Source organism: Osmia lignaria, chromosome 16 (genome assembly GCF_051020975.1).
Source record: "Osmia lignaria lignaria isolate PbOS001 chromosome 16, iyOsmLign1, whole genome shotgun sequence".
Taxonomy (NCBI): domain Eukaryota; kingdom Metazoa; phylum Arthropoda; class Insecta; order Hymenoptera; family Megachilidae; genus Osmia; species Osmia lignaria.
Window position 1 is genome coordinate 7,643,794 of NC_135047.1, and position 26,491 is coordinate 7,670,284.

General features: G+C 44.5%; 1 protein-coding gene across 6 annotated transcripts in view; it reads right to left on the minus strand.

The window, feature by feature from the left end:
- The window catches only part of cmpy (crimpy), a 107,761-nt gene that overhangs the window by 59,290 nt on the left and 21,980 nt on the right, over positions 1-26,491 (minus strand). For all 6 annotated transcript variants that reach the window (XM_076692978.1, XM_076692977.1, XM_034317266.2 and 3 more), the window contains one exon: positions 24,635-24,679. In XM_076692978.1, the coding sequence (XP_076549093.1) occupies positions 24,635-24,679 (45 nt within the window). The remainder of the gene's footprint in view (positions 1-24,634; positions 24,680-26,491) is intronic.

Sequence of the window (26,491 nt, forward strand, 5' to 3'; positions counted from 1 at the left end):
GAAAGTAAACGGCCTTAAAACGGTGTCCTGATTGAAGCAAGTCCTTAAAAGGAACACGCCACTGGCTACGTTCTTGAAATGAGACGCATAAATCACGATTTAATTTCTTTTGCAGAGCGGCCGCCATGAAAGCGTAATTAATCTTGGTCTATCCAGCATCTTTCAAAGACGGGAACGTTTCAAACGAATTCGCTCTAGAATTACGCTCATCGCGATTATAACATCGAATCCCGCTACGATTTTTCTCGCTCGATCGCCTCATCGTTTTATGCATCAATTCGATCCAGTCGAAACGATCGCGTTATAAAAACGGCTTTAATTCGTCGGAGTGAAAGCGGGAATTAGAGTATACGGTGAAAATTGTATTTTTCAAAAATAGAGAAATAAGTCGAAAATGAATTAAAAACTCGAGCTGATTCAGCAAAGACAAATGATCCCGCGAAAAGGGTATAAATTGTTAAAGGACTCACCGATGGCACAACAACAGAGGATCAACAGTGCAGCTACTCGAGACGCTCTCATGATGGATTTCCTTTCTGGAATGCTCGCGACGGAAGTACATCAAAGTGTTTTCCTCTCGTCACGTCATAACAGCTCGTCGTGACCTTCCCCCCTATCAACGAGCCACCATTATATCCCACCGGCGCTGTGCTGCTGCTAATTAACACTCTTTCACACCGCCACTAGAAACGCTGCTAATAACTTGCTTCGACGAGTTTTTCTCACACCTTTGGCTTCTTCCTTTCTTCCTCCGGCACCCTTCGCTACTCTTCTCTTCTTTTCTTTTCTCCTCACAGCTCGTCTTTTCTATTCGCGTCTTTTCTAGCTGCTCGAAATATACTGCTTCCAACCCGCGTACACCCTCTCTCATTCACCTATCCAGGAGCAAAGAAACACGCGGATCTGCTCTTTCATAGCAACAAAGCGAAGTAATCGAAAGGTGAAATCGTTGCTTCGATCGATTTAGAAGCGTGATGTTTATCCCTCGATAGCAACACCAATTACGCTTGTTTTCCGACCGGATACGCGACCACTCGCGTCCGTTCTCTTTGCTCGCTCGAACGACACTGTCGCGACACGCGACTGGTTTCTTGGAGAACGCTCGAATATATTCGCGCTTGTCCTGCGGAAATCGTCCTCGCGCTATCGTGGTAATTAATAAAACGGTCGATAATCGGTTTTCCGAGCTGTTGCTTTTCCCAAAACTTTTCCACGAGATCTATCGTCGCGCAGCTTGAAGAAGCTTCATTATCGGTGAAACCTGTCTCGAATCTCGGCGCAATCTTCGGCCTGCTCGTTTAATTAAAAGATTCCAAGCGAAGTTTTTTTCAATGACGAATAATTCCTTGTTTCACTGCTCGACCACGCGATATAGATTGAATTATCTTGGCGGGTGGCGCAGCTTCGACGAAATTAGGATATTCCAATTGCAGCGTTTCCTTTCCTCGCTTCTTCGCTCTTCGTTCCTCCACTTTAATATCCAGCGTTGTTATTGCCTAACAAAGTTGGAGCATATTCTGATAAATATGCCACGCTCGAAGTTTCGAGTCGGGCCTGTGTTATTGCCGGCGCCATATTTTCGTTGGCGATCGGACGATCTCCTCGAACTATGTAAGTACTTCGGGTAACGATACTTTCGCGGCGAAAGAAAGGGTTAGAAACGATAAAGCATTGCCTACGGTTACGTATCGTTGCTCTATGCCATACTGTCCCGTTACTTCGCCAACTTTAAAAGGCTACACGTTCGCGTTACGTCGATACAACGTTCCGATAAATTAGTTATCTTAATTGCAATCTGATCGAGCCGTGTTGCACGAAACCAAACAAAGGTTACAGGCTATTAGCGGTATCGCCTCGATGCTGGGTCACGTTCTATCCCCCCTCTATTTGTCGTAAATAAACCGATCTTATCGATTCGGCTCGAGCTTCGCAATCTGGCAGAAGCTTTTTAGAAAAAAAAAGAAAAAAAAAGATTTACTTCTTATTATACGATCGACCTGCGCCGATATCTCTGCGAGGAAATTCACGGGAAAGGAACGTCTCGGCTCTGAAATTCCCTGGCGAGAACGCGAAGCAGACTGTGTAACAACGACGCGAAATGTGCTTTTTGAACAGCGTTCCTTTGCACAGCAGTCCAGAATAATATGTCATCGAATATTTGAAGGAAACACGAGTCGATGCTCTATTTTCAATGACGAGGCAAGATTCGATTATCGTTGGACGAACAGCGCGGACCTTGAACTACCAACGACGACAGCAGAGTTTGTCAGCAACAAAGTGGTCGCTCTTGTCCTCGGACGAAAAAGAGAAAAATGAAGAGGAGACGGGCCAACGAGGCTCTATTTGCTCATGAGATCATCGATCGTAACGCGAACGCGTTCCCTCGAAACGTATCTTCGAATTCAAAGTTTACCTTCATACTTGAAACGTGCTTTATCGCGTGAAACGTACACGTGGCGCCAGCAAAGACCAGTTTATTCGCTTAATGATTCAGGTACGCGCTCGAACATGGACACCTTATCGCGCATTATTTGAAATTAGGTCGCTTCTATCAATCTTTGCGCTCATCGTTCGTCCGGTATCTATCCACGTTGTCAAAGGATTTAAAAATTCGTTAGACCGGCGATAAAGTCGCGTGTTCGACGTAGCATTTTATAAAACTAATGCTCGAAATTCGTCGAAGGGACAGTTAAACCGGACAAGGATGGACAAGATTTCCTGCAGGGTTCCACAAGAGATCCGGTCCAGCAAGGACACCGCTCGGTGTCTCGACTGCACCAGAAACCCGATACGTATTAGATAGGTCGTTTGAAAAATTTTTACAGCAACTCGCATGTTTATTCGAATCCTTTGAAATTTTCTTCAAGGAAAATCGACGAACTTCCATTAGTCGACCGTCATCCTCGATCGTTATCCGCTCTATTCTGATTAGAATGCGAAAATGATCGCCGCGAGTAAACGTGCATCGAAACGTTTCATGCTCCGTTAGAATCGGTTTTGACAAACGTTCAAATGGGTAAAGAAAAACGGGGGGGAAAAAAGTAAGAGGACAAACAGGATGATTTTTCAACGATGGCGACGCTCGGACGAGAGGCTGACAAACGGCAAAGACCACCTCTAAACCGGCGACCAGTTCGCTGACATCACCACCCGTATTACATTAGCCTACGTAAACATTTGCCGCGAGAACGCATACACGCAAAGGCGAGGCACACGCGTACGCGCACACGCATCACGGTTTACGTACGCTTCGAGCAAGCACGCGCTCATTTTTACCGTATTGCGAACCGTACAACGTTTGCTTTTTGTCACGGAGGGAACGAGGTACCGTGACAAAGCGAACAACGTTCTTTCAGGCTCGATGTTTGCGCCCGTCTGTAAAAACCACTATGGAGCGAGGATAAAACGTTCGAATCCGAGGTTCTTAACGCGGCCGATCGGCTGGCGTACTTATCCCCTTAAATACTACTGGTAACCAGACAGTTGCTTCTACTTAATCCACTTTGCGGTACGATACTCGGCGCCATCAATCGCGTCCTTCCTTCGCCACCCTTAGCTCCGGTAATAACGTGAGAAAATTCGTGGAGAAAATGTTCCGGGGATAAAAGGAGTGAAAGAGGGAGGGAGGTGGCTTTGGCGAGCAGAGAATGAGAAAAGGAAATCTCGAGCGTGCAGTGGTGATTCCCTGGGGAGGATGTTAGCGAAGCTCTCGGTGGCGCGTTAAACGGGATAGGTGTCTAAGCACGTTCGCTAAACAGCCAGATACGTTCGCTAGATAGCAGATACTTATGGCACTTGAGGGTACGAACTCGTGACCGTAGAATCCCTACAGGATATACTCGGCCCTTTAGTCCGCCTCGGGCTGGGGATATATTCCACGATGTAACGGGTATCTTTCTCTGAGCGAAGGGAGAACTACCTGGAACCGTGTTCTCGGGAGCTAACGTAAAAATCGTTTCCTCGATCGATGCTTCATCGAAACACGCTTTTGCTCGATCATCGCGTTCGTAAAACAAACATTTATTCCTTTAGAAGATAGAGAAGAAAAAATCCGGAAACCACTCTCGTTAAGGAAACAGGCCGAAATACATAGAAATTCCGTGGAACCAAGTACAGAGGAGAATCTCCTGGTTTATTAAATACACGACTCATTGAATTCTGATCACCTTTCCGTTCGATACTACCTTGCGCACCTATCGGGGCGAATTCGAATACTAATTGGAAATTTAGATAAGCATATTTATGCGAGTATAGATTCGTATCTCGTTTGGGTATGATCGAAGGACGATCGCGGAATTAAACGATCTCGTTAGCCAGAACCGTTCAGACTGTGTCGAAATTCGATGAAAATTCAATGAAAATCTTTGGAAAATATTCCTTTCGAGCTTGCGATCAATCGCGTACCACCATCCATCGGATCGAATCCTAATTCCTCGAGGGTAATACCCGACGTGCGATATCTGTAAATTAATAACGACCTTAGCTCTGTTTCCACGGGATTAATAATGCCTAATCGATGAACGAATGGATGGGCGTAACGGGATTAACCCCTTCGCCGTGGCTCCCATTGCGTAACAATGACAAATTCGATGGGCAGAACTTGATCGGTAATCTGTTTATTACGTAGTCGAGTTTCAGTCAGGGAGGTTCTTTGAAAAAATGGTATGGATCAAGAACGCATTGTTCACGAAAGGGTTGAATTGATCTAGGATCCCGAATTTCGCGCAGAGGGAGGAAAATCGATGCTGTGCGGCATTAGCCGCAACAGGGAGATAGACAGATGGTCCATGGTTTGCTTTCATCGTGGCAGTCTGCGGCTTGCAAGGGGCGTGACACCGGCGCGGCAGAAGCAGGAAACGCTGGCCGATCAGGTTTAATCTATGGGATCCTCGTCGTTGCCGAATCAACGTCGATCTCTCGTTAAACAAACCACGGCTAAACTTATTGCCGTTCGCTTGCTCGTTTCACCCGGTGAAACTCGGATCGATGTCAAACGTATACGTAAACGCGGCTAAATCTAGCGAACGCGCGATCGTTGGAAATAAATGGAAAAAGCGTAGGCGTAGCCGGTCGTGAAAATCTGTGGATCCCTTATTAAGTGGATCGAACGGAATCGAATCGAATCGAACCCGAACCGTATCGCACGCAAAGCCGAGAAATATTTACGATCCGTTTTATCGCTAATGGACCGGCCGGCCTAAACCGACTCCACGCGACGCGACGCCATCGTTACATTACGTCCCACGAAATAACAATCAAAGGTGCCAACCAACCACCTTTTTAACGACCGACCTTGGACGTAACAATAACTCGTTAACGTTTTTCCCGTTATAGCTCGACGTTGTTTGCCGAGGCAACGGGCAAAAAGTGCCATCCAACGACAAATTGAACTCGACGGGAGCCGCTGTTGCTTCTCCCACGGCTCGTAACTTTTCATTTTAATTTATGCCGCTTGGAAAAGTGTGCACGGCAATGCGAGGTCAAACGATCGTTAAAAATTCGTCACCAGAAGCAACCTTGTTGTTTCTATCAGTTTTTTATTCCACCACCAATCCGGTATCTAACAATCGCGAATTGTAACATTCCAGACACGGAACATCGCGGTTTCACGGGATGAAGTTCCTCGCGTTAAAACTCAAAGTCCCGAGTGACGGCAACACTCGGGGAGAACATTTCCCTGGTCCATTACGGCAAATGGGAGATGCGGTTTGTGGCCGCTGAATTATTGATTTCAAGTGATCGTTGTTCGCGTGTACTGGCGGGGATAGTAGGTCTCCTCGCGCAAACTTCCGTTATCGAGACGACGTTTTTGACTTTGCGAAGCGACCTGCATCGCTAAACGACGCCTACTCGAAGCGCCGCGATGGTAGCGTCTCACACGAGCTACGAACGTTGGGTTAAAAGATTTCCAACGGCAGCACGACCCACGCTGCCGCGCACCCACCGCCCACACCTCCAAATATTTCGTCTTTACGGAATCGGGAAACGTCCGCGGAAGATTTCGCCACTTTTAACGGAAGCAACGACTCGAAATAACTCGGCCCACGATCCGAGTTGTAGATATCTACCAGTCGAGATAGGATCGCTTTATCGCGCGCGGTTCCTAATTTGTACGAAATCGATTTGATAACGCTCACGATAGCGTCACGCGAATCGCGATTATTTTCGCCCACGGATACTTATATGCGTGCAGGAAACGAGACACGATCTATCGTCCAGTCGTTTAGGAAATCAATGATTTTCGACGAATACGACTACGATTGCCGTCCGGAAACGGCAACAATTTCTCTGCGCTCTGATCCGCGACAGCTGTTATCGCGGCGAAGAGAGATAACGAAAGGTCGCGGCACTTTTATGCCCGTTCCGTCTGTTTTCTTATTACTAAAATAAAGTGTGTAAATGGAATTGCGTAAGTTTCAACATTGTTTCGATCGTTATCGAGAATTCTTAATATATCTCGTACGAGTATGATAAAGTTCGAATTTCCGTGTTTCCCGGTTAAGACGAACTCCGCCCGTGGAAAATGAAACAAAGTCTTCCCATCGTGCTCGGATCATCGCGAAAACGAGTTTCTAAGGTTTATCGTATCCGGTGATTGGCGTGGAATAAAGGGCGGAGAAATGGCGGGCGAACGACGTCGATGCATTTGATTTTCGAACCAACTTGGCAAGAGATTCTATGGCTGACATTCTCAAAAGGTGACGCGGCGCGATAAGATAAGTGACGCGAATAAATCTCACCTCCTCAATTTGCTTCCCCTCGAAGAAACAAAACTGGAAAGGAACCAGACGCGAATGAAATTCGCCGATAAAAGATTGAATCAATAAACTACCGTGTTTACAATCTATACGCGTCCAACATTCCTTGCATTCTCGTATTTCTTTCTTGTTTTTTTCGATCGAAAATATACCGTTGGATCGTCGCATATTTTGGGACCGGTTACGAAATCATCGAAAATTCATGAAAGTTCCCTTCTATCACCCTTTGATTACGGAAATCATGAAAGGCCATTTCGTTTCGTAATTAGTTTAAAAGCGAGCACCTGGTAGCTTGATGGATCGCTGCCGAAAATATCCAAGAGCTGGATGTTAAATCGATGTCGGAGCGGCTCGCGAACTTTCGAACCGAAATACATAGCAACTAGCCCCTCTCGGCACGACCTAAGGCAACCTCTCGAGAGCCGTCTTGTCTGTCGCTTCCTTCCTCTCTCCAACATCTTTTATTAACTCTTTGCGCTAACGCTTACCCTCTTCGTTCGAAACCCTACTCCAAAATTATTATAGCAAAGATAAAAAGAAGAAATTTTTAATTTTATAGAATTCCCATCATTTTATTCAACCCCCTGTGTACGCGTACGATCGCGGTTCTCGGAACCAGACGACAGAGAATGCTCGCTTTGCTAGGAACTCTTCGCCGCAACAATTCGCTAACGCGTTCTAATTATTACCTAGAGTTCTCGGAACCAGTAAATAATTCGCTGGCTGTCTGTACGTCGTCGACGCGCCTGCGTCGCTATCTCCGCTCCATTTGCATAACTTTGACTAAACGCTTCTGCAACTGTGCCCGACGACGTTCGCCTTTTGCGTCGCCTCGAGGGAAATATAAACGAAGTAAGAAATGGAAAAAAGCTAGTTCGACTCGGGCAAAGTCTAAACGGGCCACGAAAGCCACGTCGAATCGCCCTGGCTCCGTTCGGTCATTCTGACCGCCACCTGTGGCTTTGCTTCTCTTTCACGGCCACTGTCGCGAATTCCTCGAGGAACCGGGCTCGAAAAATCCCTCGGAACGAGCAGCCTCGATCAGCCGTCGTCGTAGCGAACTCAGCCTCGCGAAAAATAAACATCAACTCGGGGACCCGATAAGCGGAGCGGTTCCCAAGGTCAGCCCTGAAATTCCAGTTCCGTTCCAGACCCGTCGACGTATCGTTGTAATGCCGGGGGAATTTCAATTACACCAGATGTATGTACTTTAGCTGTTTTAAAACGTTACGTGCGTCTAGCAAGAAGATTCTTTCCTAACGTCTTATTTACTCGATGGCCTTCGTGGAGATCGTCCTTCGCGGCGCATCCTTTTTAACGAGAAAACGCGACGCGAGGCACCGGCAATCAACACTGTTCGCCTACTTACGGATATCCTTTGGCAGGAAAAACGTCAGGTGACAATGGTCGGGAACTACGCCGACGTTTGCCCCGAAACGTCATAACTCGACGCTATGTCACTAGGATCTGTCGTGGGCGATGGGCGCACGCGTACACGCTGGATTATCACCTGGGATACGGGTAAAAAAAAACGGAGCGAAGACACAGAGACACTTTGAATGGAATTCGCCGGCGAATGGCGAACCGTCGTACGGCGCGAGGCCTCGTTATCGCGTGGAAACAGAATCGAAACTCACGCGAAGCGCGAGCGAAACTGACTCGAACCGTGACTCGCTCGACGGTTTTATACGAGTGACTGGTTTCCCCCGACGCGACGCGACGCGACGCTACTCTGCTCGGCTCCGTTCTGCGTATATACGCACTACGAGAGAAGAGAACCGGCACCGACGTACCTGCGAGTCGAGTCTCCTCCGTTTGACCGTTCGTGCTTGACCCCTTCGCCGTGGAACCGACTTTGCCTCTCTTTCTCTCTTTCTCTCTCTCTCTCTCTCTCTCGTCCCCCTCACCTTCCTCCACAATTTATGCGAAACTAATTCCAACCGCTTCAAACGGTACCACCGAATCCCACGAATTTGCTAAATCGCTCGAGCCTGTCTAACAGATAAGAAAATAGTTGCATTCCCGAGTCACGCATACAACCTTATCGCCGTATCAACCGGAAGCTTTTTATTACACCGGTTCGTGCCGGATTAATTCACCGACAATGAATAAACCGATAACGAAGCCTTTAATCGTTAATGATTCATCTGCAACTCTGCAATTTATCGAACGAAAATGTATCGAGGAGGGAACACTTGACCGAAGGAGATGCGATAATGAACGAACGGTTTATCAGAAAATTTTCCCCTCGTTCCCTGGTAAATTCTAGACAATTTCCAAGAAGGGGGGGGGGCTGTATTCTCCACTTGACCCTCTTTCCTGAGCTTCTACTCTAACCCTCCCACCTACTTGCTGCCTCTTCCTATTCTGCTTTCTAGAAATCATCGTGGAAGCAAGAAGAGGGTGAATCCATATCCTCTAGCCGACAGAGACAGATCCTGCTGCTGCCAGATCCTCGCGAACATCTCCGTCCCCGCAACCCGACTCGAGCCGTAAGATAACGCGCGTCACAACCCTCCAAAGGCGGCGAGTTTACTCATGGAAAATTGCCTTGGCGTCTGCACCGTAGGAGAGAACTGCCATGTGCATTCTATATTACCAGCTCCGTCTCTCTGTACATTCTCAAAAACGAGACCAACTAAGGACAAGCACTCGCGTCTTGCCAATTGTTACCTTTTTCCACGAGAAATCCATGAAGACGACTTCTGAGCTTTCTCACTATTCGCGCCGCGACATCGATCCTCGATGTCGCGTCGACGGGGATTAAGTTAAAAGTCAAGTGGCCCGAGCAAACGATGCCTACGAGCCGTGCCAACAACGACGACAACGGATATACCTACACATAGATAACCGCGGGACGAATCAACCACAATTGTTGCAGCTACACGTATTAATTTCCTGCTCCAACCGTCGTGCTCGTTCGTACATTTCCCCGACGACATATACGCGTTATAACCCTTTCACCTACGACACGTAATGTAACATGTGACAACGTACGACCCGATGCGACGTCGCGTTATTGTCCTGACAGAGGAACTCGCGCGTCTTCCAAGAGGTGGATTAACGTCTAGTAGTGTAACCACTAGAGATCTGAAGGTAGCACTGCTTGACCTCTACGTATGTAGAATATACTCATAGTTAGTAGGATTTGGAGTTTTTTCGGAATCCTAGTCCTTCTATAATGAGAAACTTTGGTTAAAGTTTCAGCAGTGATCTAATCAAAATTCTCTGATCCCTGTTTAATTGTCGTAATTGCTAGCGTAGGAACTTGCGGAAAATAGAAGGATAATCCGGATCCTCGCGTTCCTCGTCGTGCTTGATAAGGGGTCCTAATCTCGCGCTACCAAACAGATAATTGCTCAAGAAGAACATCAGACCCTGGTGAGGTCGCATCGAACCATCCGACCGCTCTACTGCCACTGCTTCTGACCACGGCACATTCTACTTCCCTGCAGTGCGACCGCAAGCCTAGCTAACGTTTGATCGATTCTCGTAATTTATTATAGAATGTAATCTCGGCATCGACTCGAGACGTCCCTTCCTACGCCTTACGTTTAGCACAAAGGCTTCTTTATGAACGGGCGCTTCGGTTACACGTTGCCTCGCGATATCGGCACATCGATTTCATAACATTACCTGCACGTGCAGCGACCGATGCGACGGAGTAGCAACATTTGACGTTGCTCGGATAAAAATGAGATCTCGAACTAAAAGTTTCTAGGAAAGGATCGTTCGAAAAAAGAATGATGTTCGCCACAGACCGTGCGTAGTTTTCGAGAAAATGCAAAATCCGGTGATATAACTTCGGGCCACGTAGCTTGTTTGTATATTATACCGTTCCTTCATATTCTCTGACAGTCGGAACGATCTTCGTCTGTTTGCGAGCCCTTGTTTTTATCATTCGTTCTGAGATCGCGTGCGTCACGGTTACCTATTTATTCTTGCAACGTTGGGACAAATAAAAGACTTCGCTATGCAATTTTATATAGTTGGAATTAAAATTGTACCGTACCCGTTCCCTCGCGTTCAGAACTTTGGATAATGAGATTTTTTACAAAGTTTGTCGCATGTAAAATGCGTCACAAAGCAAGCAGTTAAGACGCGTTAAATAAAACGTAGCGGCGTTAATAAAAGAAGTGAATTCTTAGGATTTTGTACTTTCGACCACATTTTCAAGTGGCTTGGAAAACTAGCGAACAAACGGAAATACACGTTACTTTAGTAACCATAGAGAAAAAGCAGAAAAAAGTATCTTTCAACCTCGTACTTGAGAAGACGAGAAAGAATTCGGAAAGGATAATGGTCGACCTTCGCGAGTGACGTGTGCTTTGAAATTGCCGTCAAAACACGCACACACCGAACGCTAATTGCCAACTAATGAATCCACGTGCGTGGCTGGTTGAATAGCGTCTGCTAATTAGAATGCAGTTGCGCGTCTACGCGAATCGAACCAGACGTTCCTGGCGAGAAACGATTTCTGGCTCTCTTCGAGAGCCTCCTCTACGATCTACGTGACGCGATGTAGAAATTGAAAAAACGTATCGTACTATTGCGATCTCTCGTTATTCGAGCGCGGCTTGACATTCTGGTAACGAGATAATAATAGCGTCAGCATTTTCTTTCAGCTTCGTAAACAGGATTATCGCTCTAAGCGACGACTTTAAATTTTAAAAAACGCACCCAAGGACGTTGAGAACGTATACGAGGTGTCCGAATAAGGAAACAGGTGATTCTTCCCCGGGAAAAAATAATTTCTTTATACTCGATTTTATTTTCAAAAAAGCAAGGTAAACGCGCAAAATTGATGTCTTTAAAGAAGAAAGTCTGGCGCGAACAAATCTCATTCAGCGTTTTCAATTTATTCCCCGCTGGTACCAGCAGTTACACGACACCCTGTATAGAATTCCTATGGTTCACCGTCCGTAGCAGGTAATCCTGGATTATCGAATGTCCTCCGATATCCAGCGAAGCTCTTACGAGTGGATCGAGATGATTTTTACGTTCCCAGCGAACTGCAACAGCATGGCCGCGCCTCGTCGACCGTCGCAAACACGTTTTCTCTTTTCTCATCAATCGAATTATTTACACGACAGAGAGACAGAGAATTCGTTCATTTTTGTTCGGTCGTCGAGGTGTCGAAAGAAAAAAAAAAAAAAGAAAGAAAGGAGGAAACCTTTGATTGGAAGCGGAGTGATTTAAGCAACGGAAGTTTGTATTCTGCTCGGGTTTAGGAAACGTACAGACACAGAGGTTCGAAAGAACGGAATGTGCGTGTTCGAAATTCAAAGGCACTCGGCGCCTCTCGATTCGGCCGATTGCGGTTGCATCGGTTCGCGATGGACACATTCGCGAACGGACATCGATTTGCAAAGCTGACCGGCAGCGGTCGACCAGCAGCTATTTTACTTTGCGATTTCGACAACCGCAACGCGCTACGCGACTTTCAAGTTTCGCAAAATGAACGTCGATGTTTCCATCGATCCTCCAACTTTGCCAGCGACCACTGTTTGTCCAGTAGAAATATTTCTAATGGCTACTGCCACCGGAAACCTTCCGTCTATCAATACTAATCTAGACAAATATGACTATTCAAACGTTTTAAAAATGATGTATTGAAAATATGTTGAAAAGCTCCGATAGATTGGAAGATTTTGAAAGGGTGCATCGAACTTGTGATATCGCTTTGAAATCTTCGCTTTAATAGATATATACGTATATTGCACATATAATTTCAAATACCTTCGCGAGCTGTTTGCCCCCGTAAATATTACGCATTCGCGATACACGAAAATCGTTCGGCATCAATTCGCATTTTACATCGGTTTCCGATAGAACCAATGCTGTCCTCGAACGGATTAAAATTACACGACGAAACGCGGCCGTATCCCGCTTTATTTTTAATTCATCCCTTGATTAAACTTTCATTTCCTCCGGCTCCTCTAACAGCTCGCACCTTTTTCAACTTTAATCGCTATCCGTGAAATTTTTGACGTCGAACAAAGGTAATCGCGAACGCGTGAAATTGCGTGTAGAATTTCACTTCTCGCTGTTCAATGATAATATGTACTTTGTTTTTCTCGGGTAAATTTGTCAAGAATTCTTTTTTTTTTTTTTTTTTTTTTTTTCGAAACGCTCTCCACGGAATCTTGCGAGAGTTTCGACAAATAAATGGAAGTTTCTTTTTCTCGAGTTGCATCTGACGAGACGGTGCGAGAATACCAAACAACCGAGTTTACCGGTTTCGGAAAGTCGTAGTTTCAAGTTGGCCAGCGACGAGTTCGCGAAAATACAGCGTACGGTAACGAGTTATTCACGTTTTTTTAGATAAGAATATAAGAACCACTAAATACTCTTCAGCTCTCGCTTTCTGTTCAGGACGTTTTATCGCAAACTTCCTCCACCGTGGTTTATCAACGCGAATAGGTGTCCGTTCTTCGCATACTGCTTCGCATTGCGTAATTTATCGTACGTACGTTAGCGTAAAGTAATATTACTTGGATAAGATGCAAAGATACTCGGAAGCTCTCGAAGCAGAGTAAAAAAGAAAAAAAAAATAAATAAATACCACTATAGCGATGCTTCGTCTTGGAAAGTTGTTAGAAGGAAGTCGTTATAGTAACAGTTAGATACTAAAGGGTTATTACAGTGCTTCTGAAAGTTTTTCAGGCCACCATCTTCTTAATTCCACCAAACGATTCCTATGCCCCTTTTAAGTATCGCCGTCTGTGATCAAAATTATTATTCGTCGAAAATGTAGCTTTTTATTTCAAAAAAAAAATGATAAAGAAATTATTTGTACCCTGGAATAAAGGATGCAAATAATTTTGTTACCTTGCTTCGAGTGCTCTGTTTTCGCGACCCACTCGATTGGTGCGAAAGGTCAGAGGTAAAAGGATGGATATTAATTAGAATCAGGCAAGATGCAAGTACGCAAGAGGAACGCTTTGAAAAGGCTTGCATATTCACGGTATTCGAGAAATAGAAGGCGTTTCTTTCGCTAAAGGAAGGAAAATCGGAGAGATTCGAAAGAGGGTATCTCGCGGAAAAAGGGGCAAGGGGTAAGGTCTTTGGAAGCTGCTTCTTTCGCATTCCTAGACTCATTGATTTCCACGCTACGCGACAAGAGCGATCGACCGTGAGTACTTTCAAGATTCGAGCGGCACCCATTCAACAATGGAATGGATCCAAACGTTTTACTCTTTATCTTTTTTCCTCTACTTCACCGACGTTCAAGTGGATTATCTTGTTTTCCAGATCAACGAAGAACTTGATTTCGTCCGTCGAACGGAAGTCGAGGCATTGTCGAAACTTGAAACACCAATTCCATTATGACGCGTAAACACTCGAGTTCTCTCGTTGGAGAAGCATGTTGGAAAGTTCTTTTCATTCTTTTTCATTAATTTCCTCGAAGCGTTTAACAGGTTCCGGTTTAATAACAAAGAAACAAGAGGGCGGGTATAAATAAAAGTTTGAACAGCGGTGCCAATGAGACGTGAAAGATTAAACTTTCTAAGGGTATAAGAGCCGCTAAAAGCTCCCATTGTGAAACATGTAACTCGTGTCAGTGGGATGGAAAGTTTCTTGACTCTGTAGAAGATTTAAAGCCTTCAAGGATAAAAAGAGCTCGACGAGATTCCATTTCAAAATAATTTGTCGGAAAGTTGTTTAACTTTTTAGAAGAAGAAGAAGTAGGGAGAGAAGAAGGGTAACACACGCGGAGAGTTTGAGCAACCACGAGGAGAATTTTTAGCGGATGGAAGCTTCCGCGACGGAGCGTGAAAGTACGCGAAGGCACGCGAACTGCTTGAAAATGGTTTACCAACGTAAGTACAGGTAACTTCGGCAGTGAACCGTGCCGGGCGTCGCGTCGTCCGGCGCCTGGCGCCCATTCTCTCCTACCTTCTCCTCCGCTAATCGCCGCTATCCGACAGCTCGTAAACGTTCGCAGCCGGATTTCAACTCGATTCATCGTCGACGGATGCGTCCTCGAAGCTGAACGAGGCGGGAGACAGTGTAACGCGTTAATCGCGAAACGAACAACACCGACGACACTTTGCGGGGGAGTGAAAACAGTCGAAAAGAACAGAGAGATGTTGAAATATTTACGTCCGGCGTGAACGGCGCTCTAAGGAGATAAGGATGTTTACTCGCGAAACACTTGCACGACGTCTGTAAACAAGATCCTATACTCGACGTCGTTCTGCTAAATCCTTCCGGATGTACTTGGTTGAAAATTACAAGTACAACGCTCGAGAAATTCTTTCTCTCGCTTATAGAAAATTAAGATCTCTACTCCGAGGATTCTTCCGAATATCGTATCTTGTTAGCGGGAAACGCGTAATCGAAAGGATCGTTGGCAAAGTTCAAAGCACGGGGATGAAAACAAACATTGAGGAGGTGCGGCGCGATGGAAGGAATCACGGCGCGGTTGATGGGATAGCCGGCGCGGCGTAGGGCCTAGGGGGATAGGGAAAGCGGAAAACGGAAAGCGGAGAAGCGAAGGCAGCATCGGGTCATGGAAGGATCAGGTCGAATGGATGCTCTTAGTGATTACATTTGCAAGTCAAACGAGCTAGTCGACAAGATGGTGTATATATACTTATAGATATATATATATATACACGCGGAAAAGGATAACTAATCGGGAAAGGGTCAAAGGGCTGGAGGAGATGAGAAAAATGGAGAAGGATATCGGTCGAACGAACAGTTTCGTTGCCTCGAAGAGCGTCGAAACGAGCTCTCGAAGAGCCTCGAACGAAAAAGAAGAGGAGAATCAGGATGAAGCTTCATTTCGCGAGAAGGTGAAATGGGCTATGGAAAACGAAACGGATCGTCCAAGAGAATGTGTCGTTGCTCCAATGAAAAAAGGAGAAGAAAGTGGTCCTGGAAAGGCGAAGGAGAACAGAAGAGCGAGAAAAGAAGACGAGAAGGGAGACGAAATGACTCCGGTAGGTTTATCCCGGACTAGCTTCATTTTCAGCTCTCGTCTGAATATAAAAGACAATTTAATTATAGGAGGATTTTCAAAGGCAAGTCGCTTCTTTCTTCCTCGCTCCTCGTTTTCCTCCGCTTCGTTTTATCCCCTTTATCCGCCGACCTCTGATAATATCCCGTAAAACGGAACAGAGAATGCACGCATCTGCATGTTTTATCCGCGTTACATGGTCATAAACGGAACCGAAAGTTCAAAGGAAAAATCTCGAAATCACCGCCAAGTCGGAGCTCTCCAAAGTTTATTATTCCGAGATCATTTTTTCATCGCCGTTAGAACCCGAACACAGTGTGGCGTGCTTGAAACTCGCTGAATTACCAGCAAACGTGTTCTTTTCTCTCTTTACCCTTCGTTTTTCTCGTTAAAACACGGCTCGTATCATCGAGAGTATAAAACGGTAGGCGAAAGGGTCTCTCGCGTTACGAGGAAATCATAGCGGAAAATATAACGCGTTTCCCTCGGCGTTGTTGCGAGCGCTATCGTTTTAAGCGAGAAACGACTCGGGTCGCAAATAATGAATCGCGACGAAGCGACTTACAATTAGGCAAACACTCGCGAAGTCCGGCACCTCCGCCGGTTAGCGAGCATTTCCACAAGAGTATTAAAATCGAGAGAAGATGGAGATAAATTATCGGTACAAAATTGCCAGGTTGCGAAACGTAGCTGGTTGCAGCGAGCTTACAAACCGAACAAAGATAAACACGGTCCAGCTGTGAAAGCGTGCAAAACGGAATTAAAATGCATTCGATAATAATTTGCAGCCCGTTTGTTCTCGCGTCGAAAGAGTACAGTGCAACGCGCTTTAAATTCACGTCTGTGCAATTCACTCGCAACTTGACCCATTTTCTTTCCCTTCTGAATCGCGCATAATCCTCGCAAAGTGTTTTCTTTCGCGTAGAAAAGCAACGCGTATAGGTGGCATTGATATCCGGGGACCGATTCAATTAACGCGGACCTGAAACACATTCGTTTATTACGAAATTCGAAAGGTTGCTCCTTTTAAACGCTCGCGAATCGCGAAAGTTACGGCTGAAAAGTCTTGAGACGCTTGTTAATTGCGGCGGCTTTCGTACCGGTCGAAGCGTTAACAGTGAACACACGCTTCGATAAGAATTAAAATACGATGCTTTCTCTGTTTCTGAATTCGCTAAACAGGTATCCGTACCCGTCATTTATAACGCGAGAAATCCGTGGAAAAGCTAGGAGCGGTATTTAGCTGGAATTTACCAGAGTGGATTAGTTTCCATGGTAAATCATCGCGACATCGAAACAATGAACATTATTAAGTATTTGTCGCGGATAGAGTGGCAGACCGAGCCAGTCAGACAGACGCGAGGCGATTCGACGAAAGGGAAAGGTGAGAGAAAGAGAGAATGAGATATCGGCAAAGATCAGGGATGTAGCTAGAATGGTTGCGGTGTCATTTACATATAAATTGCCCACCTAAAATCATACTCGCGTTTAATTTTCCGCTTCCAGGCCGGCACCATGCTCGGACGCGTTCTACCGCTTTGCTGCTTTTAAATTGCCCTAACGTATCTCTCTACACTGATCTACGCTTAAATCACGCCCCCGTCATACGCATATATACACGCGAGGACGTATAATAATTTCAAGTTGAATCGAAATTACCGAACGGCTGTTCCCCGACGAAAACTCTCGACAACTAACGCGACAATTTCGTTATACGCCTTGGCTCGCGTTTACGAGAGCAGAAATCTGCACGTACCTTTACGCGACGAGTTTAAATTTCGATAAGATAAGGAACGTTTGTTCGCTCAATTTCGAAGAAACAACAATGATATCAGCAGTGAACGACGACGAGGAGAGAGAGAGCAAAGTCGTAATTTCGCGAAGGGCTGCCCCTTTTTCCTCTTTCAATTCACCCTCCGAAACCCGTTACCTCCTTCTCTCCCTCGTTCCATCTTCTATTTACACGATGGGGAGTGATTAAACATTCTACGAGATGTACTCTCAGACCCCGCTTACACCCCGTCCCGTGCAAACCTGCCCCGGTGGAAAAGTTTCAAATTTGAAAAATTCATGGTTATCTTCAACGGGGAACTCGTTCCGCTTGTACGGAAAAAGTATTTCGATTGAAATTCCGGGAAATTTATGGATACCGTATGGCACGTGAGCAAATTCGCCAAGGTACATAAAGCCGGTACCACGAATAAATGATTATTCATATTTGGAGAGGCGGTAAAAGCGCGTACGGTAAACAAAGGGTAGAAAAGAAGAGGCGGCTAGTCGTCGGTTAGCGTCACGAGAGAAAATTACTCGGCGCGGAAAAGGAATGACAGCGTAGAAACGAGTCGGTGGATAGGAAAAAAAAAAAAAGGGACGAGCAGGGTTACTGATCGATACGGGGAGCAAGAGGGATAGACGTTTGGCGAGAAAAATGAACTGGAACGAAAAGCAGTAACAAGTACACGGTAGCGAAAAAAAATGAGGAAGCTTGTAAGGGCTCGCGGTCGAAACGAAACGAGCCGCGCCGTCAAATTACACGGAACAGTCGGCAGACAATGTTTGGACGAATCCCCATAGACCGTGGCAGAATAATCAAGCCTGGCTCTTACGCGTTCATGGAAATTGCAGCAAAGCCTCTAGCTGTGCTTGTACATTTCATATTTTACGATGTGTACGCAGGTCCATCGCGAGAGCAAATAGGGAATAGAAGGGGATGACCGAAGGTAGAGGAGAGAAGTTGAAACTTCCTGCGGTGCATTCTGCCGGAGGCGAGGCCGGTAGTGGTGCATTAACAGTGCATTTACGTGTAGGTAAGACGCGCAAACGTAGGGATGCACCGTCGACAGATCGCCTCTACTCACAGTCGTTTTTACGCTCCGCGTTATCCATCATACGGTGACTGTGCTAGTTTTTCTTCTTTTTTTTTTTCTCTCTCTCTTTAATTCGGATCGTTCCGCCAACCTCGCGTTTGCATCGTCGAGTAACAGACTCGGCACACTCGCGAAATACGTATCAACGACCATTGTTACACGTGGATTAATTATTCCTCCTTTTCTTCTCTTCTCCTCCAAAGGTTTCATTTAAACGGCCAACTAATTTGGCGCTGCTTCGAGCAGAGAAATGCATTCTCGACATTCCCATTTTGTAAATATACAGGAAAATTGATATCACCGAACGGCCAGTTAGCTTTATTTTTAATGTCGCTCATTCGGTTTATTGCTTGACCCAATTAATTCCGCCGTTTCGAATTTATCGGTGAAACGTCAGCGGCTCGATTCGAAATCTCATTTCTGATTTATAACGTTACCGAACGAAACGCTTTACAACGAAATTCGTATGCAATTGTTCGCGAGCGTGGCCGTTCAACCGACCGTTCCACTGTCAAAAAGGACAAGCGATAAAACCAACTCACCAGGGAGTACCTGTCGAACGTGTTCGACCGTGGTTCGTCGATTCGTATCGCGATGATTTTATAATAAATCCGGTACCACTTCGCTGCGAAATTGACAAGTTTGTAACTATTCATTGCCATCGACCGCGTAATCGTCAAAGAACAGAGCTGACCGAAACGAAAAAAGGGAAAGGATACGCGTACAAATGGAATTCGGCGCGGTTTATCTTCTGACCAACATTATCAAAATTGAATGCCGAGGAAGGAGCACGAGCAAAGCAAGAGAGGAGCCTTCCAGCTGTTCCATCGTTATTTATGTGCCCGTCGTACGACGCGACGCGGCCATTCTCGATATACAATAGAAATTTGTTCGCGCGACGTGTCGAGCAACTCGAACGGGAGCGAAGAGAATAGAAAAAAAAAGAAGGAAAGAACAGAGCGACCTGGGGAAGAAGATTCGAAGGCTCGCAGCAAACCGATTTCAAGTTCCACGGAGTTTTAGAGCCGTGAAAAGTGTTTCGGATCTTCGGAGGAGGTGTTCCTATAGAACGAGTCAAAGGGAACGAGAGCCAGAGGGTGGAGAGGAAACACCGGGGTCAGATTGATTGCTCCTTTCACCCTCACCGCTTCAAGGCCGAACCTATAGATATATTCGCGATGCGGACAAGCGCAATTCGTGACCCGAAATCAAATCCTCTGCCCACCTACGATCCCGACTCCGACTTTCTTTCGCGACCCGAATTTCCTTGTTCCCCTCGTTAATTGCACCTCCAAGATTGAAAAACCGTCAGGGTCTGCGATAATATTCTCGTGAAATGATCGAAAACAAGGAATTACGATTACCTTCTCGATATCGTACTCCCCCGTTTATGCAAACCGAATCATTATCATTTTTCTCGACGCGAGTGGCCCTTCGAGCCAATTACCCAGCGCAATATCCAGCACTTTCGTTAATCTGCTCCCTTTTTCTGTTACTCCTAACGAAATTGCAAGTGGTCGTGTTCGATAGCGGTCGCTGGTAATTATCTTTAAAAGTAAACTACGCGCGGTCTAATTCGATGGGTCTACCTGGGATACTCGACGAACCGATTAACCGAATTATCGGGAGACCATTAACCGAAGAGAAGTCGGACAGACTTTACGTAACGCAGTTACATTAAAAACGTACTTTAAATTCGAAACCTACGAATTCCTTTCGTACGAGCCCCATAAATTTATTCGACTCCAGCCACGCCATTCTACAACGAAGATTACCATCGGGAATGGGATTACGCGCACCTACCGAAAGAGGTTTCCGCTAACGGATGCAAATATGAATAAAAGCGCCGGCCCTCCGGTTCTTTTTCAACATTTTCCTGGACCCGTTGCCGGGTCACCGAAAGAAACCTAAATGCGCCAAGTGAAAATGATTACGGTGCTTGACAAAGCGGAACTACTCTCTTTAACGCGTTCCGTGCAACGGGGACCAGCGACGAAGAAGACCAGAGAAACGAAATGAAATCGTAACGAGCGTAGTATCGTTCATATTTTAATTTCTACATTGATCCACTCGCGCTGGTCTTTTTCGATTCGGCAAGAGCCCGAGTAAGGTGACACCACGGTTCCCTTTGAGATTCAACGTCAGACCCAGGATCTCCCTTCTCGCCGTTACGTGTAATTTCATTTGAACCTATTAGCCAGAAAGATGGTCATCCTCTGGCAGTTAAGGCAGTAACTTCTGAACCGGACGGTTTCGTTGAACCCTTACCACTCGGTGCCCGGCTTGTCACACTCGAGATTCCTTTCTCTCGGACAACCAGCAGTCGCTTTATGAAGTACTCGAATTTCCCTGGAGGCATGTACAACGACGCGAGACCTAGCTACGCGACCTGTTCAAATTACTTTCCGGAATACACGGTAAACTTTCGCGTTTCGTTAAATCGACGACAGGTTATTTATTTTCGTTCGTGGCGCTCAGAGGGACAGGAAAGATCGAGAAAAAGAACGGTAACAGGGAAGCGAGGGTGGAGAAGGTGGAGGAAGAAAATTAATTTCTATAAGAAACGACCCTCGAAGGAAAAAAAGAAGAGGTAAATCGATTTCTCGGCTAACAGGTCTAATTGAACTTCCTGGCTTACCACCGAACTTTGGTCACCGCTTAGACTTAAAAAATAAATTTTTAATGAAATTAATACTTGTTCGAAAGTCTCGAGAATGTCATAGGGCACGGATTAATTCACCTTCCGTCGAAAGTACAAACTTTTGAAATTCACTTGAACCCGAAGCAGTTTCGTTCCTTTCTTTTCCTTTTTTTTAAACAGAGAGCCGTGTTTGATTTAACTTCGCGAAGGGATGCGAATCTTTGTTTTTTATCGACATTTTATCCCTGTTCTCTTCTATTTTTTTTTCTCTCTTTATCGACGATGCGAGGATACTTTCATCCAGCAAGTACTACGCCGAGGGCAATCCTTCGCTCGTGCAATTTCTATTTCGTTGCGTCGAAGCGGAATCGTCCTTTCTTCTCCTTTTTGTATACCTCCGTGGACGTTCCTGATAAAAGGGGTCGTTGCCGTGAAACTCGGGACAATCTATCCGTTTTATCGACGCAAATATGCTCGAGGTCCACGAGCGGAACCAACAGTTACCGCGTAGCACCCTTCCCTAGAGGATTAAAAAAAAATAAAAACGCAAATCCGGCTCTACGAGTGCACCTTTTCTAAATAACTATACGATTTGTTTTTAACCCGTTCCCTACTGTATCGCCTCTGATACACCCCGTTGCACCAGAGTCGAATCGAGAAACCAATCACGTCCTAATTTGGTGGAATCAGTGGAGAAACACAATTCCGGATCGGCGTCTTTTTCCAGTTTCGAGTTCTTAACAAATATGTGGAAGTCCACGGAATGTCTTCGCGCTTTTACGAACTTCCGGAATGTCTCGAGTTTCTGCAGTCGATAGTAGTTTGCTAGTTCCCTTGCTTCTCGCTTTTCACCACCAGTCCGTAACGTTATTTTAAATCGTTTTTATCCTCTTCTTTCCCGGCGAAGCTGGACTCGCCGTAACGTAAACGTTGCCTCGTCGCGGATTTCATTTCCGTTACACGCATCCGCGAAGAATTTCATATCCAGCAAGAGCAAACGAATTTTCTACAATTAGATTGTTGCAGGAGGAGTAATATTTGTACTAGTTAGACGAGTACGTGTAGCGTGTCTTACCGCATACGAACGCGTCGATATTTGGAATAATTTATATTAAAGCTATCTCTACTGTGCCAATCAATTTGTCATGGAATAATCGGTGAAGCGGAAGCTACTCAAGCTAATTAGTCGTTTTTGCTCCGGTAATCACCGGTTTAATTTTACTGAAATACTCCGCAGTCGTGATTGGTCACTTCGTTTCTTGATCAAACTTTTAATCGACTCCTTAGTCATCTTACCGTTTAAATCAGAAATTTTCAAACTCTCCGACTGTTATATCCCAGAGGAATCTGAGAACATTCTGAACCTGATAACCACAGCCCGAACACTGACGAACCAATTTCATTAAATCGATCCCGATACCGCAGTCGCGTAGAAATTCTTATGAAATTCGAGGATATAACTTATTCGAATGCGGTGAAAATGCATCGGCAGCATACCGTAACGATCCCCCTTTCGAGAAAGGATTCGTTGATCAATCCCCCAAATAAATTTACGATTACGTATACACGTAAAATGGGAAAACGCTTTCTTATCGCGTGTTTTGCAAACGTCGGCAAGATCCTTCCTACCGAAATTAAATTACCCTCGGCTTTCAGCTAAGCGGAACGATTTAATTACCCATCTTCATCCTCGTTTTTATACTTTTAGCCGTTTTTATTAATCGTTCTAATGGTTCGCATCATACACTGTTGGCGTACCTAGTAACTTAACTGCAATTTCACGTTGGAAACGTTATTTAATCCTTTGCGGCACAAGTGCGGCCCCTTCAAACTTTTTTATTATATATCCTTATAGCGGTAATATTCGTTTATTTCCCTATCTAAATTACAGCTACTCCTGCAATTCTTAACGTCTTAATACCTATTATGTATAATAATCTCGCCCACGCTTATACCGTACTGTACTCCCATCTCCCCGCACCCATATTATACCTTATCATCTAGGTATGCTTTAACTTAATCCTTAACAATCTTGGAACATCGTAAAACTTTACAGTCCTTCGTTCATACGAGCTGAAAGGAATCGTTGACTCTTTGTTCCAGCCTGGACTTGAAAAATTTCAACTTTTATAAAAGATTCTCGACAAATTACACATCTTCTAGCCGTTTCGTGGGTATCTCGAGGGAACGAGGAACGGTCGGAGATTCGCGAAAGTAACCGATGCATATTATGCGAAACACGAACTTTTGTTCTTTTGTTGCTCGCCCAGTTCTCCGTTAAAGTTTCCTTCTTTCCTCTCATTGGCCGTAATGTACCGCGCGAAAGAGGCTAACGCGTCTTCCTCTAAAAAGGGAAGTTCTTATCGCGCCATTGTTGCCCTTTCGTTCTTGTTTCCCAGGAGGTGAACCGCTCTACTCTCACTCGCCTACCAAATTGAATTAGTTCCTCGCGTCTCGTGGATCTGAACTGGCATGCCCCGTCTGCTTGACCCCCGCGACGCGACGTTTCCCTTCGTTTCTACGTCTCCCTTTCCATGTAATTCAATTCCTCGTTTATGCGACACGACACTCCGCCGTACCTTTTCCTCCCTTCTACCATTCCCGACCGAACTACCCTCATCTTTCTTTTTCTTTTTTTTTCATACCACGGAAAACCTGGGTAACACTAGCAATTAAAAGCACCCTCTTACTCTCGATATTACTTTTTTTCCCCTCCATTCTTTGCGATTATGTTTCAATAGTTGACACGTCGAGAGGTAATGTTAAAAATGTTTAATATTCTATAAGCGTGATAAATACGCGTACAAAGCGCGTTTCGATCAAACAGGATTATCTTTTTCGTTTTGTTCGCTTCGCACGCTTCCCTCGTTTCGTTAAATGATCTCGCTGTTATAACGTCAAACACCTTTTCCAGTTATCAAGTATATAATGGGATATTATACAGAGGAGAAATGGCCAGTTTTCATCGGCGATATTAATCTCGGACAATCGATACGCAAATATATAGGTAGGAAAAAGAAAAAAGAAACAACAAAAATTTACGCGTTTATCCAGCATAAACAGAAACGAGATTCTCTTGCAAATAAATTTCAATTTATCGTTAGCGTAATAATGTCTACGAACCGAATCAGAAATAAGCGACATGAAAAATTGAAAAAATATAAAATATAATAGCGATACCTTTGGCGTATAAATCTGTTATGTATGTTTATTACGCGTACGATTTATTATCAGGACGATGCCGTGATAAAAATATTAGAATCAACGGCGTACAGTTCGTTAAACGAAAGCATGGCCGTGTAATTTCGCTTTAATCCGTTAAACTCGATCACCGATGAATACTAAACACACTCAATTAAAACTACCTTCTAGAAACTTTTGAAATTGGTTACAACTGACTCACCTTCAACGTCGTCGGCCACCGTGTTTCCGGAATTAAAGAGGTCATCTGAAACAGAAGTTTATCAGCTACAACCGGGACAAAGTTACAAGCGGTAGATGCTCGACGCAAATCAATTAAATCGTTATCCTCTTAATACGATTCATTAGTCTACGCGACACTGAAATCGTACAAATTCGTTTAACTCCCCAACAACCGAATCCGGATCTTATGTAGTAAATTTTACAAAGCCCTTTTTTTTCGAGTCTTTAATAACGTTTAAGAACTCTGTGTCAAAATATTAGCGTGTCTAGCGAATTATCTTTAGCGATTATGAGCTTCTTCATGGTTTGATATTACAGCCAGCGTACCTTCCATTGAGAATCCCATGGATACATTACAGATTATGAGTTTGCTCCTGCTTGAGCAACTCAATATTTCATCCATCCGGGGGCATTTATTATGCAAATAGTTGAATGGATTACCGAACGGCTAATATGGGAAGTAAATTTTGCGCAACATCGACGCGAATCCTAAACAAACGTAAAGTTATCCGGAAGTATCGACCACGAAATCCTCTAACTAATCTTCCTCGGACGACCATCGCGGTATTTGCTATTAATATTTGCCGACATGTAACTGCTCTTCACTGTATTCAACCGTTTGTTTGGATCGTACCAACGTTCAACGTGCCCAGTTCTATTTGGCATTGTTTTCCATTTTCTTTTTTTTTTTTTCAAAAATAAAAAACTTTGGTAATAATAACGAATATTGTTCAACAATTGCAATGGTCAGGACAAAGCATCGCGTATGTTTGTTAATTTTAACTAAGTAGAAAGTTATAATTAGAAATTCACTTTACAGTGCTCCATTTGAAATATTTTGCTTTTTTCTTAATCAAACAAAGCAGCTAATTATTATAATAACATATATACGTTGCATACCTTTGTTACCTTTAAGTAAACAGAGAGTTATAATTATAAATTCACTTTACGTCGTTCCGTTTGAGATCTTCTTCTCAAAGAAAGCTTTGTTATTAATGACAATCACTTGACGATTATATTTCACGGAAATTGCAATGATAACAGAAAGGTATAGTGAGTTTATTAATATTAAGTAAACATTGGGTTATTATACTCGGCGATATTATATTCTATATTGGAGCAGGTGTGTGTAGCTGTGTGTACTTATACCTGACCACGTCTTCGGAAGGGATTAAATTGAATGTTGCGATCAATAAAGTGTCGTGTAATGACCCAATTATGAAGTTATTGGTCGTTGGAGCACAGGAAAGAAAGCAGCCCATTAATGTACTGCAATCTCGCAACAATATCCACGCTATCCGTGCTATCTTTTATGATTGTGAAAAATACGCCGAACGCTTAACAATATAACTGGTTCGCATAAAAGAACGCTGTCGATCAAACGAAACGAGAAGAAACGTGAGATTTTTCCTTCTAACAATTCATAAACTAGCTTACAATTTTCAATAACACAATGTGTATATTGTTTTCTCGATATAAAGACAGTGAAACTATCGAACGTACAGTGAAACACGAAACGAAAGTTTTACTCAACAGTCGTTTAGACGTTATACGCGTACGTACCGATCAGTTTCAAAGTTAGTTTCCACAGAGAAACGTGACAACTGAACGTTAACGTACGACAGGAAATGAAACCGAAGCAATGGACTAATATAAACTGAAACTATAGCTATTGTTATAAAGTCGATCTAACCATCGAACTCGCAATGCAAATGGTGCAAATACGTGGTAATGACAATCGACCTCAACATTCAAGCTCTGCGATTTCAAGCAGAAATTCAGAATTAAAAATAGATCGTTTCTGCTTAAATCGATTAACTGTCAGAAGATTTCTTCA